This window comes from Thamnophis elegans, chromosome 1 (genome assembly GCF_009769535.1).
Source record: "Thamnophis elegans isolate rThaEle1 chromosome 1, rThaEle1.pri, whole genome shotgun sequence".
NCBI lineage: Eukaryota > Metazoa > Chordata > Lepidosauria > Squamata > Colubridae > Thamnophis > Thamnophis elegans.
Window position 1 is genome coordinate 165,323,391 of NC_045541.1, and position 16,263 is coordinate 165,339,653.

At 43.3% G+C, this 16,263-nt stretch overlaps 1 protein-coding gene across 1 annotated transcript; it reads left to right on the top strand.

The window, feature by feature from the left end:
- Nucleotides 1–753: 753 nt before the first annotated feature.
- Nucleotides 754–13,290, top strand: LOC116506375 (tetraspanin-33-like). Its single transcript, XM_032214086.1, has 7 exons — nt 754–810; nt 1,043–1,100; nt 1,812–1,937; nt 2,941–2,966; nt 3,133–3,228; nt 11,018–11,143; nt 13,219–13,290. Exons 1-7 carry the CDS (start codon nt 754–756, stop codon nt 13,288–13,290), a joined length of 561 nt encoding a protein of 186 aa, XP_032069977.1.
- The last annotated feature ends 2,973 nt before the right edge of the window (nt 13,291–16,263 follow it).

Genomic DNA, 16,263 nt, shown 5'->3' on the forward strand with positions numbered 1-16,263 from the left:
GGCTATTAAGAGTGAGTCTGTTTCCTGCCTAAAAACATGTTTCCCCACTTCTTATCCAGGGAAATATAATAATCTGCCTTTTCAATATTTTCCAGGATATTTCATTCTTCTAGGAGAGGGGTGAGTGTTAACTTCCTACAATGTATTAAAAGTACCACAAATTCCAGAGCAAGAAAGGAAAACCTCCTGTCAACAGAGGGATGTAACTCCACCCCTCCGGTCGTAAAGTTCTATAAAAAAACCCGCAGATTAATTTCTTCAGAAAGTTGTGTCTGCGCAAAACTGTGGACTTGGCTTTACATGACAACAAATAAACACAGACCAGAAAGGATCTTAGGCAATCCACATTTATTCCCTCTCTGCCAAATAAGCCAAATGATTCAACTAACCTCCGCTTATCCTTCTTCAGTTGTGGCTGCCTCTTTCTCTCAATGCTTGGCCACAAATCAGGGACCGAAAAACTTTCCAGAGTGCCAAGCCAGGATCAAGCCAAGACTTGTCTCTGACATAGTCTGAGCAGCCAGCCAGCCAGCCGTCCCTTCTGCCTTCCTCATATCCTCACCACACCCCAATATCTCCTGCCTAGATCTTTCCCCCTGCTTCAGGATTCCTATCCCGGAGGGGGACATTGAAGTCACTAGTCAGATCCTGTATGGCTTCCCTCCTGAAGCCCCCTCCCCAAATCCTTGCACGCTGAGAAGCGGGTGCATGAATCTGCAGCGCAAGGCAGAGGCAATCAGGCAGTGGTGAACCATGCGCACCAACCAGATTATGAAATACACTCTCTTTGCCTCCTGCTACCTCTTCTGGGTGAGTCAAAAGGGGGAATATTTGGCAGTGCTGGGATTTGCATTGGCTTTGCCAGGGAATGCCACTGGTTCCCAGGAAGCCTGCCTACCAGAGATGGCGACACAAAGGCCCTTACAACCTGTCTTGTATCTTAAACGCTGGGAATTCTGAGTCAGTCTTCTTCATTAGCAAAGCTGTTAGTGTTCAGACACATAAGAAATTGGATGGGCCTTCGTTTTTCTTTCCTTCAAAGGTAGCCGGTGGACTCATGGTGGCTGTCGGAATTTATGCCAGGCTTTCCAAGGAAGCAGGTGAGTGGCCGGAACCTTTACAGAATTTGCTGGGATGCAGTCCGCATTAGGAGGGAGATGAGAAAACTTTTCCTCATGGCGGCTACCCTAACCCTAACCCTTGAGGCAACAACGGCTGTAACTTGCACTGTCCTAACAGTTCAACTCTATTCTGTCTCAAGAATGGGGCTGGCGAATGGGGCTGACCTTACAAGTTTATGAGGAACAGATGCAGGGGTGGGCTTCAAGAACTTCAGCAATGGGTTCTCTGCCTGGTTGCTGGGTGGGCATGCGGCATGCCTATGGTGGGTGTGGCCTAGTCAGCCTCCTGCACCACAGCGGCAGAGGTGGATTCCTGCCAGTTCTAACCTCTTCTATAGAAGAGGCTCCACAAATCTACAGTGCCTTTTAGAACCGGTTCCACCACCTTCCCCCTGCCCGTCCGCACATCATCAAAATGAAGAGCGAGAGGAGGAATGCTGGGAGTTGGAGTCCACAAGTCTTAAAGCTGTCAAGTTTGAACACCCCTGGGTTTATTTTTTCCTAAAGGGTTAGGAGAGCAAGGGTCTTGTAACTTGACAGCTTTAAGACTTGCGTGCTTCAAATGCCAGAGTTTCTGAGCCAACATTTTGGTTGCTAAGGAAGAGCATTGTTAATTGAGTTTCAGTGAAGTTGTCCTACTACTGAGGTCATTCGTGGAAGTTTTTAAGTAGTGTCTCCATCTTTTTCCAGGTGCTGTGGATTCCTTGTTGGCTGATCCCTCCATAATTCTTTTAGCAGTGGGCACTCTTGATTTTTTGCATCACTTTTGTGGGGTGCTTGGGAGCTTTACGGGACCTCACGCTGATGTTGAAAATGGTACGTTCAAACCAGTGGTGGGTTTCAAAATTTTTTAGAACCTCTTCTGTAGGTGTGGCCTGCTTTGTGGGAGTGGCTTGCCAGTCATGTGATTGGGTGGGAGTGGCTTGCCAGCCACGTGACTGGGTGGGAGTGGCTTGCCAGCTATATGATTGGGTGGGCGTGGCCAACTTGTAAAATGTGATGAAACTCACTTAACAACGCTCTTGTTTAGCAACCAAAATGTTGGCTCAGCAACTCTGGCATTTGAAGCACGCAAGTATTAAAGCTGTCAAGTTACAAGACCCTTGCACCCCAACCCTTTAGGAAAAAACTCCCAGGGGTGTTCAAACTTGACAGCTTTAAGACTTGTGGACTTCAACTCCCAGAATTCCTCCTCTCACTCTTCATCTTGATGATGTGTGGACGGGCGGGGGGGGGGGAGGGAGCTGGAACCAGTTCTAAACATCACTGTAGATTTGTGGAACCTCTTCTATAGAAGAGGTTAGAACTGGCAGGAACCCACCCCTGGTTCAAACTAGGATCTCCCTTTTCCCTTCCATCAGCCACCCTTGGTGGGCAACGAGGAATTCTCCATCCCTTTGACAGTAGTAGATCCTCTCATAGCAGATATTGCTTTCATTCCGTGCTTGAGGGCATCCTTTTGGTGCATCTGGCTGGTCCAGTTATGAACAGACAAAGGATGCTAAACTAGATGGACATGATCTAGGAGGAACTTTTCCTACAATAAGTTCCTCAAGAGATTGGCACATATTGAAAGAGGGATACATGGCTCAATTCTCCATTAGTTTTGATTCAGAGTCTAGGGAACAGGTGAGCACTTGTTTGTCTATGATGAAGCAAATTCCGTATGCAAATCCACATCGAGATGGAACAGATGGGTGTTTTTCATGGGTGTGTAAATGTGCATTTTGCAGCTGCTGACTTTTTTTTCTTTTTCTTTTTTCTTTCTTTTATTCTGTTTTCTTGCTCATTGTCTTCATTCTGCAAATTGTGGCTGCAGTTTTAGGCTTCGTCTTCTCTGGCATGGTAAAGAAAAAAAAAAACTTGATACACCAACTCCATCAGCCATAGTCAAAGTGGGCGAAAGATTCCAGCGACAATCCTCCAGGCCTTTCTTGGTTTTCAAGTGGGCCCAAAGTTTGTTTCAGCACTTCCTGGGATGAAAAACTCCCTCTATTTTTTTGTCCCTCAGGTGATGGAAAAAGCCACATTTTTAATGGGCCAGGCCATCTCCCGCTATCATGACAATCTTGATTTGCAGAACCTCATTGACTACGTCCAGAAGAAGGTAACAGGTTCTGAATTTGCTCTGGTTTGCAACATTATGTAGAAGTTCTGGTTCCAAAGCCTTTTGCCTTCTAGAGCTTTAGGCAGGCTCCGGTGGTGGGTTGCCAATTTTTTTTACTACTGGTTCAGGTGCGTTCCCGTGCACGCGCGCGATGCTTCTGCGCATGCGCAGAAGCGTCCAGGTGGGTGGGCGGAGCCTCCCGCCACTGCTACTACCAGTTCACCCAATCTGGGCCGAACCGGGAGTAACCCACCTCTGGGCAAGCTCTGTATAAAAGCACTGATATTCTTTCACATTTCATGGAGGAAGAACAATTAACTGATCTGCAAAACTGGCCCATAGGTAGTCCTTGGCTTACGACCGGAATTTCCATTGCTACACAAGGTAGTTGTTAAGTGAGTCTTGCCCGATTTTACAACCTTTTTTTGCCACCATTGTTAAGCAAATCATGGCAATTGTTAAGTGAGTCATGTGATCGTTAAATGAAGTGGCTTCTCTCATTGACTTTGCTATCTGGGAAGGTCACAAATGGCAATTATGTGGCCTTGGTATGACGCAACCATTGTAAATAGATCTCAGTTGCCAGCACCCAAATTTTGATTATGTAATCATCAATGATTCTTATGATCATGGGAATGCTGTGGTGGTCATAAGTTGCTTTTTCAGTGCCGTTGTCACTTCGAGCTAAACAAATGGTTGTAAGTTGAGGTTGTAAGTTGACTATTTCTACTGATTTTGAAATGTTTTTAAAAAGATCCAGATATTGTTGCTAGACATTGCCCTGTGTTTTCGGTGTTACTCTTTTGCTCTGGTCCAAATTTCTGATTTCCTTAAATGTAAAGTTAAATTGCAGCTCCTGCCTGTTCAGTCTGGCTTAACAAAAAGAGCATTGAAACTTTAAATGGGCTACAATCAGTGTGGGATTCAGCCAGTTCAGGCAAACCGGTTGTTAAATTGCTGACTGGCCCCTCCCTGCCCCGCCCCTTCAAGGAGTCCCCGCCCCACCCGCCATGGCCCATTTTTGCTCCCAGGAGGCTGCAGGGAGACTTCCTAAGCCCAAAATGGGGAACAGGGATGTATGTGGTGTTCCCCGCAACCTGTTGTTGCTCCGAGGGGGGTACAGGAGGCCGAGTCACACCCCATGGCCACGCCCACCAGCTGGTCATTAGGGCAGAGAACCGGTTGTTAAATTAGTTGAATCCCACCACTGGTACAATCCCTGCTACTGATCACACCCAAACCTTTTACTGATTCATTTTGAGCACAACAGCATTAGAATTTCTTGAAAGTGCAATTAAGAGGGTCTTCAAGGACATTGAGAAAAGGACACCACAAAAGAGCAGAACCAACGACAAGAAGTTATTAATTCATTTTGCTGGGGGATCATTTTGGAATGGAATATTTCTGAGTCAAATTTCTTGTAGGATCTTATCTGTGGTGGTGGGCATTTCCAGATAACAAGAGTACTGTATCAAATTGCCATGTGGAATACCATTTTCATTCTGCTTTCAGCTTTTTGTATGGAAGAGTTGCAGTACTAGGGTATTAAACATATACCGTAACTGAAAAGAAGTGTTCTCTAAGGTAAATTGAGGTGTGTTGTGATCTCCCTAGAGCAGATACTCCGTAGACAGAAGGCAGAGCAAGATTATTAATATTATAGATAGTCATACAGTCAGCCAGATGTTTAGACTGAATTTGGCATTCTTGTCTGCCTATTGAGTCCTTCCCAAGGACCTGGGATAGGCAGATGTGGTTGTTTAATAATATTAACACTAAATGTCTATGGATATTCTCAGTCATCCAGGTCATAGTTGTTTCATGGTTCTGCCATAAAGAGTTGCCTCTTGAAAAAGCACCTTTGGGACAATATTTGCGCTAATCTGTTCCCAAAAAAAAACTATCCTTTGCAATTGTCTGATGGTTATTTCTCAATGCTGATGGTGTTCAAGTAGTGCTCCAGATGTTTTGGGATTACAGCCAAGGTGCCTATTATTCTAGGGACTACCTTTGTTTCCTTTCACCAATTGTTCGACCTCTGTTTTTGTAGGTCTTTGTATTTTGTTATCTTCTCCAGTTCTTTCTTTTCTATTCTGCAGCTACTGCCATGCCCAGCATCCAAACTTCTTCTTATTATTATTATATACTTTATTCATTAAACATGAAACTCAGTCAACTGAACATTTAAAAATGTATCACAAATACCATTAACTAGTGCTAATGGTTGACATGGGCTGCTGCCAGCAGCACTGTTCCCTCTAAGGTGCGCGCCTGCGCGGCCGCGCACATCGCAAGAAAAGCCCACGCAGCAGATTCTATCTGCCGCGCAGAGTTTTCTGTAAAGCAAACGTGGGGAAGTCCTTTGCAGGCGGCTAGAACTGGCCGCCTGCAAAGGACCTCCCCAGACTTGTTTTGAAGAGCACGGCTCTTCAAGTCCATGTTCGGGGGATCCCTTGGAGAGGGGATTCCTTCCTGCGACTGCGAGACCCCGCCCAGAAAATGCGGAGAGCGGCAGTGGAGAGTGAGTGGGTGGGTGGGGAACTGGTTGACGCTCTCGTTTCACCTTGTTTCTCCCCCCCCCCTTCCCTCCCAATCGTCAATGCATGAGTTGGCCTGTCTCCGTTCATTTGGGCTTCTGCTCGTCCGTCTTTCTCTACCCGCCTCTGTCTAATAATTGCTGCCTGGACTCGCTTTGCCAGCGAAGGCAGGATCGGGCCTCGCCGGCTGCTCCCGCCTGATTGGCTGGGTTGGATGTGGCCCACGGACCTAATTTCCTTTCCTGTCTTGAAGGAACGGGGGAGGGGGAGGAGGGGGAAACGCGTTGGTGACGGCTTCATCCAAAAGCCTCAGCTCAGCTGAGCTCCGGACTGGTTTTTTTTGGGGGGGAAAAAAATATATGCTGGCTTGTTTCTTCGAAGCCTCTCCGTCGAACTCGGCCTGATGGGCTCTTGGTTTGTGAGACAGGGTGTTATTGTGAGCTCAGGGAAGAGGGGAATCAAATTACGCCCGGGCCCGGGGTTGGGATCCGTATCTTGTCGGTGGGCGCAAAAGGCAGATGCATCTCCACGCAGCTGCCCCACCTCCCCGGGGAGCGGCAGGAATGATAGGCAGCGCCAGAGTGGTCACCCTGGCCGGAATCTTCGGGCCCATCTGGGAGGCATCCGGGTGGAAATCTGGATTTGAACCTCTCCTCCTGTTTTCCCCCTCCCTCTTACATGCCCCCTTGGTGCAGCGGGCTACTGCCGGCGAAAGGAGTGGGGCGGGCGACATTGCACAACTGGGTAAATTATAAACCACAGATTTTAATCCTATTTAATTTTTAATGGTATCAAATTTAGCTATAAAGTGGCCTTACCTACTTTTTTTTCCCTGGGCCTGCTAAATTCTGGTCCCTGGTGATACAATGAGTTAAATGCATTCTGGCCTGGATTTCCTATTGTGCAATTTGTGTCATGGACTTAATCATTTTAAATTCCATAAAATGCCAGTACACATCCTTTCTGCCAAGAGATCAGAAAAAATGCTCGAATCTTCTGATATTTAAATGATTTATAATGTTGTTTAGATATATAATTTGGATTACATTTGAAAGCTATGCATTGATTAAATACTACAGAATACAAGCAGTTCTTTCTTTTTTGGTTTTAGAAAAGGATAATTCCCCTTTTAGCCAGGCTTTTTGAATTAGATTATGGTGATGTTAACACCAGTTTTTAAGTAGATTTCAAATTTTTTTAAAAAAATCTTTTAGCTGCTTTGAATACCTTGGAGATGAAAAGATGGGGTACAAACTTAAATAACAAAAAAACAATACATTCATTTTGAAAAATAAATGCAAGACTTGATTAATTTCATATCTTTATTTAAAATAGTTTTGGCATGGCATATGGTTTTATCGATTCAGTTGGAAATGATGTGGATGTTGTATCTGATTCTGAGGTATATATATTCTTAAGTAACATAACATATAGCATATAGTCCAAACTTGCTAGACTATTTAATTGATCTTACTACTTTAAAGGGGGAGAGTTTCATGATAAATTATTTTATTACATTTATGTTGCATTTATATATTATATTTATTACATTTATATTTCACATTATATATTTGTATTGTTATTTTAGTGTTTATTGTCAATTTTGATAGATATTATATTGATATATCAATACTGATTTTACTCATACTAAATAACAATTACTGCTATTATTTATCAGCATTAAATATTTACAGTTTTTAATATTGAGTTAGTTGTATTTTAGAATAATAGGATTATCTTTTAATAGGATAATTGGCAAAATCTAATTCAAATGTGATGGGTTGCATTCCAAAGGAATGTGAGAGGACAGGTTGCCTGCAAAATGCCAGGACCCAGGACCCTGTTGGTGCCATGTCTCTCTCTAGCCAGTCTAACAATGTAAAAGCTGAGCAGAAGTCTTTTTTTTTTTCAGGGTGAGCGGAAAAGTATAGTGTTTGAGTGGCACTTTTCATGCCTGGCATTCATCAGGCTGAAACCTCGCTCGCAATCGGCGCTTGACGCTTGGAATGTTGCGCAAATGTCCAGCAGACGTGACAGCAGTTCAAACTGTTGCTCTCTTAGGTGCTCAGGCATGAAACTGTGCCGCTCAAACACTGTACTTTCCCGCTCACACTGAAAAAAAATTAGAGGGAACATTGGCCAGCAGCCAAGTATTTTCTTAAAATATATGATGTTCCAAGTAGCGCAGTTTTTGGCAGTTCCGCAGGTAATAATCACGTAGGTTCAATGGCCAGGTCGCAATATTTCATGATTTTTTCCAATTCTTTTTCTTAGACTTTGGCGTCTCCTGGTACAGCAATATCAATAAATTGTATACTTTGGCCCTCGACAACCACGATATCTGGTGTGTTGTGTTCCAAATGATGATCCATCTAAATTCAAAAGTCCCATAAGATCTTCACTGTCTCGTTTTTGACTTTTTCCACTTTATGTTCCCCTGACTTTTTATTATTATTATTATATAAACTTTTATTCATTAAACATGAAACTCAGTCAATTGAACATTCAAAAATGTATCACAAATACCATTGACTGGTGCTAATGGTTGATACAGTTTGCTGCCAGCGTCCTAGGTATCAACCAAGTACCTTCTTAAAATATATTGCTGATATCAATAAACTGTACACTTTGGCTCTCTACAACCATGATATTTGGCGCATTGTGAATGGGTATCGCTGTTTTTTTATTATTATTATATACTTTATTCATTAAACATGAAACTCAGCTAACTGAACATTCAAAAATGTATCACAAATACCATTGACTGGTGCTAATGGTTGATACGGTTTGCTGCCAGCGTCCAAGTACCTTCTTAAAATATATTGCTGATATCAATAAACTGTACACTTTGGCTCTCTACAACCATGATATTTGGCGCATTGTGAATGGGTATCACTGTTTTTTAAAATTATTATTATATACTTTATTCATTAAACATGAAACTCAGCCAACTGAACATTCAAAAATGCATTACAAATACCAGTGACTGGTGCTAATGGTTGATACGGTTTGCTGCCAGTGTCCTAGGTATCAACCAAATACCTTCTTAAAATATAAGATGTTCCGAGTAGCACAGTTTTTTGCAGTTCCGCTGGTGTTATTGCAGGAAGCTGAAATTTGTTGATGTATCTTGTAAAATTCTTGGACATGGTGCCAAGTGCCCCGATGACAATGGGTATCACTGTTACATGCTTCATCCATAGCCGTGTAGTTTTGATGGCCAGGTCGCAATATTTCATGATTTTTTCTAGTTCTTTTTCTTCGACACTGGGATCTCCTGGAACAGCAATATCAATAAACTGTACACTTCGGCCCTGAACAATCATGATATCTGGTGTGTTGTGCTCCAAATGACGATCCGTTTTTATTCGAAAGTCCCACAAGACCTTCACCTTCTCATTTTCAATAACTTTTTCCACTTTATGTTCCCATGACTTTCGGGATACAGGTAAATCATATTTTTTACATAATGACCAGTGGATTAATTTAGAAACTCGGTCATGTCCAGCTTTGTAATCAGTTTGTGCGATTTTGCTGCATTCACATATTAAATGTGAAACAGTTTTGACTTTGTTATTACAAAGTCAGCAGTTTGGGTTGTCAGTGGATTTTTGTATCTTCGCTTTCATGGCATTAGTTTGTAGTGCTTGTTCTTGAGCAGCCAGTATTAAACCTTCCGTTTCTTTCTTAATAATTCCCATCTTAAGCCATGTCCATGTCAAATTGTCATCACATTTTCCTTGAATGTTTTTCAAGTGCTGTCCATGCAAAGCTTTGGTTTTCCATCTATTTAATCTGTCATCCAGCTGTTTTTCATTATATTCTGCTTTTGTTTCTGTTGTTTTTAGGCTGTTCTCGGTTTTCACAGCCTGCAACAATTTTTCTGTGCTTTGGTTCACATAATCATTCAAACTTCATTTTTCTTCTTCTATAGGTTGATGGATTTGCAGTGGCCCCCTGCCCCCTATTTTTCTTGGCAGGTACAACCTGTTGATGTCACTTCATGGATGTAAAGTGTGGTACATATTCAAAAGTTTGCGTGTTTTCCGGTCCAAGTTTTCCAGTTCAGCCAGAGTCCAGTTGATGATTCCAGCTGAGTAGCATATCACTGGAACTGCCCATGTGTTAATGGCTTTAATTATGTTTCCAGCATCCAGCTTTGATTTTAATATTTTGCGGACCCTCCTGATTCCTTTTGCGTTGATTCTTTGATTTTTCCATTCAAGATGTTATCTGCTTCCAATATGCCTATGTACTTGTAACCATTATCCTTTGCTAATGCTTTCACTATATTTCCATTTCCAAGTTCTATTCCTTCTGTTTTTTCCATTTTTCCTCACTACATGGATAAAATAGCACATTTTTCAAGTCCAAAGTTCATTTTGATGTCACTGCTGAACAGTTGAACTGTGTTGAGTATTGATTTAAGTTCAGTAGTGTTTTTCGCATACATTTTAAAGTCATCCATGTATAGTAGATGGTTTATCTTGCCATGTTGGCTTGAGATTTGGTATCCCAGTTTTGTGTTTCGTAGGATTATTGTCAGTGGAATTAATGCAATGTTGAAGAGTAGTGGTGAAAGTGAATCCCCTTGGAAGATTCCTCATCTGATGTTGACTTCATCAATGTTCTCCCCATTTGTTGTTAGAACTGTTTTCCATTTTTGCATATTTGCTTTCAAAAATGTACAGATATTTTTGCTGATTCCAAAGTTTTCCAGACAGGTGTTAATCCAGCTGTGGGGCAATGAGTCAAATGCCTTCTTGTAATCAATCTACACCATATTTAAATTTGTTTTTCTTCGTTTTGCATTTTTTAGTACCATTTTGTCTATGAGCAGCTGATCTTTTGTTCCTCTTGATTTTTTTTTTATGATTTCCTTTTTGTTCTACTTGATACAAACTGTTTTCCATCAGATGATTGAATACTGAATTTGCCAGTATCCTTGTAAAAAGTTTGAACGTTGTTGGCAGACAAGTAATTGGGCGATAGTTGATTGGTTCTGTGCCTTTTTCTGGATCTTTCATTATCAAGTATGTTTGGCCAGCTGTTAACCATTCTTCACTTGTTGCATCATCATCATCATTATTATTATTGTTGCTGCTGCTGCTATTGTTGTTGTTGTTATTATTATTATTCCTCTATTCAATTTCAGCACCCATAAGCTGCTAAAGCAAGGAGACATTTCTCTGTGATTTCATGCATTCAATTAGTTCCCTTGGCATTTGGTTTTGTTTCCCTCTCCTTCCCAGTTCAAATGCTGTGAGGTTCACTCTTACAAGGACTGGTCCCAGAATATTTATTTTGACTGTCAAGACTCCAATCCCAGCCTGCAGCGCTGTGCAGTGCCCTTCTCTTGCTGTCTGCAAGATAAAGAGGTAAGAGAAAAGGGAAACTGGAAAGTGAAATTCAAACATGACAAAAAGGTGGTACAATTGGGCATAAGCTGCTTAACAACTGCCTGGCTTAGCCACAGAAATTTGGTCCCAAGTTGTGGTCATAAGTGAAGAACTACCTGCAGTTTATTCAAAGGTTCTGAAACCAGAACTTCTTCATTTAATTGGAAACTAGGGCAAATTCGGAACCTGCAATCTTATTCTAGATCACTGATGGCTAATCTTTTTGTCCTCATGTGCCCAAAGTGTGCACGTGTGCACAACAGCCGGGGCGCATGTGCCCATACCAATAATGCAATGTGCCCCACCCTCCTGCGCATCCAAACGCAACCACTCCGTGCTTCCCCTGCGGTTGTTGTCTTCTGGCAGTGATGCTCATTTACCAGATTGATTTCATCATCCAAAAGCACAGAAGCACCAAGAGGAGGAGGAGGCAGAGTTACCCTGAGAAGTGAGAAAGAAGCCAGCAAGGGATGGAAGTAGGCTGTGAATCTGATTTCCTGAACAGAATAGCCTTTAGATGCATGACATCTGATACCGAATACCGGATATTTGAAATGGCCAGGATTCCCACGTTTACAGTCCCAAAATACCTGAAGGTCACCTGGTTGGAAATGTCTACTATAAATATACAATTTTCATGTATCTGTTGCAGGAAGATGGCTTTTTTTCTCATCCCAAATTCAGTCTGGTTTGGAATATTTCTCATTTTTATATCGTGGTTTATATGGATTGAAGAAACAAGCAACCTGGTCATGGAGGTTCAGTTAGGGCAGGGGTCGGCAACCTTAAACACTCAAAGAGCCATTTAGACCCGTTTCCCACAGAAAAGAAAACACCGGGAGCCACAAAGGTCCTAACCAGAAGCCCCCTGTTCAATTCTGGAACTGACCGAAAGTTCAGTTCCCCCACCATAGAGTCTCCTCCTAGCGTGGCATACTTTTTCCTCTACCTGTCATAACCGAAAGCCCTACCAATTGTGGAGACAACTGGAAAACCCTCCCCTTGCCACAGAGTCTTCTCCTGGCGCACTGTACTTCTCCCCCACACACACACACTGGAAGCTTCTCTCAAAATTGTGGCGCCAACCAATGACGGGAGCCGCAGCAGAGGGAGGAAAGAGCCACATGCGGCTCCAGAGCCGCAGTTTGCTGACCCCTGAGTTAGGGTGACAGACTCCAAAGAGAACCATATTCCATGTGTGTTCCTGGTGGGCACATGGACACACATGGTCTTCCAACATCCAATAAACACAGATTATGAGGAAAATACTATGAAAGGGGGTTGAGAGGGTCAGCCATTCAAGGTAGACCAAATTAAGAAACCAATGCAATATAGTTGAGACTATTTTTATTGTAAGGGTACACAGGTAGTCTCATCTTATGTCCAATTGCTTAGCAACCATTGAGAGTTACAACAAACACTTCAAAATATACTTCTGGATCCGGAGTTCTGAGGGTTGAACAGTCACGTGGCCACATTTTGGGTACTTAGCTGATCTTTATGGCTAGCTGCAGCATTCCACAGTCATGTGACTGTGATTTAAAACTGATTTTACTGATTTCTGGCTTTTGGGGCCAGTCTCCAGCAAAAATGATTTTAGGAATGCATTGATTCACTTAACAACTGTGGCATTCACTTAATGACCACTACAAAAAAACCGTAGAGTCAAGTCCAGTCACATGAGTGCCTTGACTTTCAGTCATGCTGAGTTGTAACAGAAATTCCAGGCTCCATTACGGTCGTAAATTGAGGATTACCTGTAATAATAAAATCTTGCAGGTCTGAATTTGCTTCCTCCACCCTCCTTTTATCTGTACTAGGGAGGGGTTTCCCTGAGATATTTTCTTAAGATATTTTCTTGGTCTAGGCTCAAACCCCACTTACTTGATCATTAATAGAATATCAGAATGGCAGAGCTGGAAGGGATCTTGGAGGACTTCTAGTCCAACCCCCTGCTCAGGGAGGAAACCTTATACCCTTTCAGACAAATGGTTATCAGATCTTTTCTTACTTGGTAGCATTTCTTCCTCAAGGCCATTCCTTGTTTTCTGCAGATGGGGAAAAGTGAAAAAAATAACCCTTATCCTTTCCACCCATACAAGATTGAGCCGAATGCTGTGCTGTAATTCTTTATGAAATGTAATAAAAACCTTCAAAAACAATGGTGATTAAGTCATTTATTAGGGGTGTGATGCAGTGGTGAGTTGCGCTTACCGTACGCTGATCGCGGTCTGTCTGCGCACGAGCCTGACATGCGCATGCACAATCCACTGCCCCTATGATACCCAGCTGCTTGTCGGGGTGTGTGCAAGCTCTGCCCACTGTGCGCATGAGCGCAGTGTGCCTTTTGCCATAAATACAGCTATAGAGCGCGGGCGGGTGGGGGCGCTAAACCAGCCACCGTACTGGTATGCTCTCAGCTGCTCCAGGCCACTAGCAGTATGGCTGTACCAGTCAGGACCGGCAGCAACCCACCACTGGTGTGATGTCACTTCCTATCCTTGTGATTTTTACCAGCTCTTCCACCAATTTTAGGTGAGCAATCAGTTTACCAAGGAAGTCAGGTTTGTAGTAAATGACTAGATAACCTGTGCCCCATTGAGTGATTGTTTCGGGGATATTTCCTTCCCTAAACAGGGAAACAGAATGACCAAGTGTGGGTAAAAAAGGGGTGGGAGCAGGAATGACTTCCAAATTCCTCCCAGTTTCCCAAATTTCCAGTGGGAATCTGACCGAGCGTTGAAATTTTTTATTTCCCTTTCCTTCGAGCAGGTAAGTAGCTGCTGATGGGTGGAGGAGAGAGTGAGGGATTGCAAGACTGACTGGGAAACTGTCAGAGAATGTTGAAAATGAAGATCATGTGACTACAGCATCAGCCAGTAACCCTGAAGCAGCCCCATCTTTCCCACATTTCATTCACTCGGGGGTTATGGGTGTATAATTTTGGGGAATTATGGTAAATTACCTCATTTGATTCAAAAATTGTTGCTCTGTGATTCCCCCTTTTTGCCTGTGATAAGAAATTTACTAGTATAAAGATTACGTCCACAGGGATATAGTTATGTATTCTCTAGCAGTGGATCCATGGCACTGCAGTGCTAAGACTATCTGGGCAAGAGACTTTGTGCCATCCATACCCCTTTCTCTGGGCATTTTAATTACTGATCTTCCCTCCCTTTTCAAAGGAAAACCCTATGTTAGAAGAGAAGAGCTAATTACTTAATGGGGTGGGGAGCTGTTGTCCTGAAACCTAAAATATGCTGCAAATAGGGTGGCTGAATTTTAGGACCCTCGTGTTTATGAAAGAGCGTGGTATAGTTGTTACCACAGGTGGGTTGCTGCTGGTTCGGCCCGGATCGGCCAAACCGGTAGTAGCGGTAGCAGGAGGCTCTGCCCACCCGCCTGGATGCTTTTGCGCATCGTGCGCACGCAGGAGCGTGCCTGAACCGGTAGTAAAATTTTTTGGCAACCCACCACTGGTTGTTATGACACTGGGTCAGAAATACAGAAATAGACTGTGTGTTCTAGCCCGCTTCCACCACAAAACCGCGTTCGACTAAAGGGTGCTCGACGAAACTGCGTAGCTGACGTCATCACAGCGTGACAACAGCGCGGAGAAAAAAGCACGCTGTAAACGCTAAACCTAAAATTAACCCCTAAACCTAAACCTAACCCCCCTAAACCTAACCCTAAACCTAACCCTAAACCTAACCCTTAACCTAACCCTAAACCTAACCCTAAACCTAACCCTTAACCTAACGCTAAACCTAATCCTAACCCTTAACCTAACCCTAAACCTAACCCTAACCCTTAACCTAAACCTAACCCTAAACCTAACCCTAAACTTAACCCTTACCTTAACCTGAATCGGCTTGCTTTCAAAGCGCTGTTTAAAGCGCCATTCTTTCTCCGCGCTCGCTGTTGTCGCCCTGCTGATGACATCAGTGACGCGGTTTAATCGGGCGCGCTTTAGTCGAGCGCGGTTTTGTCATGCCACGTTCTAGCCCTGTTTTAGCACAAAGCCAGCTGGGTGAGCTCACTATCTCTCAGTCCTAGAAAGGCAGCAATGGCAAACCATTTCTGAAAAACCTTGCCAAGGAAGCTGCGGGAGCAAATCTGGATAGTTGACGAGACAACACTAACTCGAGGGCACCCGCACACACTTGTTTGTGGAGTCCCGGGCCAAAGCCCAGGGGTCAGGTCCTAGTTGCCCCATTAACTGCTGCTCCTGCAATATAAACAGTCGCAAGCTTGCATCAGTCATGCAGAAGAAGAGTATCTGATCCATCTTGGCTGCAGAGGTTTCCCCAGGTGAGTATCCATTGATGACGTCTCACTGTGCACCCTGAGACTCTCACTTGTTCACAAACAGCGGTAGTTATGGCAATCTGTTCCCAGCAGAGCCCATCGTTGTCTCCCTGGACCTTCTTGGCAGTTTGGCTTAAGTTCTTCTGAAGAAGTTTTACACACATTGATTGGCGGTGTCTGGAGGAAACTTTGCTTCTCGGGAAAGAAGAAATCAGCAGAGCTGCCAACTCAAGCAGAACTCAGCATGAGCCACCAGATGGATCCCCTCCAGGACCTTATTCAGGGGAAGTGGGGTTCTTTCCTGAGCCCCTGGCCCCCCAATCTCCTAAGAATCTTCCTGAGTTCAACCCCAGGTAACTAAGGTATTAATGAGACTGGGGAAAGGCAGGGAAATTGGACAGACAGCATGTTTCAGCTCATTTGATTTGATTTGATTTGATTTGATCTGATCTTTAGGAAATGCAAAAAGCAGAAGGAATCCGGCAGAATTGAACTCAAGCTAGTTCCTGAAAGCTTATTGCTTTTAATAAAATTTGTTGGAGGTTTTCAAACACTTTCATGAATTAGGGCTACCGTAAACAACATGGAACATCTGCCGATGAAGTAGTAGATAATGTGAGTGCAGGCTGGAGATAGGAAACACTATGAATGTTAACTATCAGCACTTAGAGATAACAAAGTAAATTTAATCTGACGGAGCAGCCTATAACATTTTAAAACTAAGCAACTTAATTTAAAATGTAAATCAGTTGACTGCTTTAGCTGATTCACCCAATCTGCATATGGTTGCA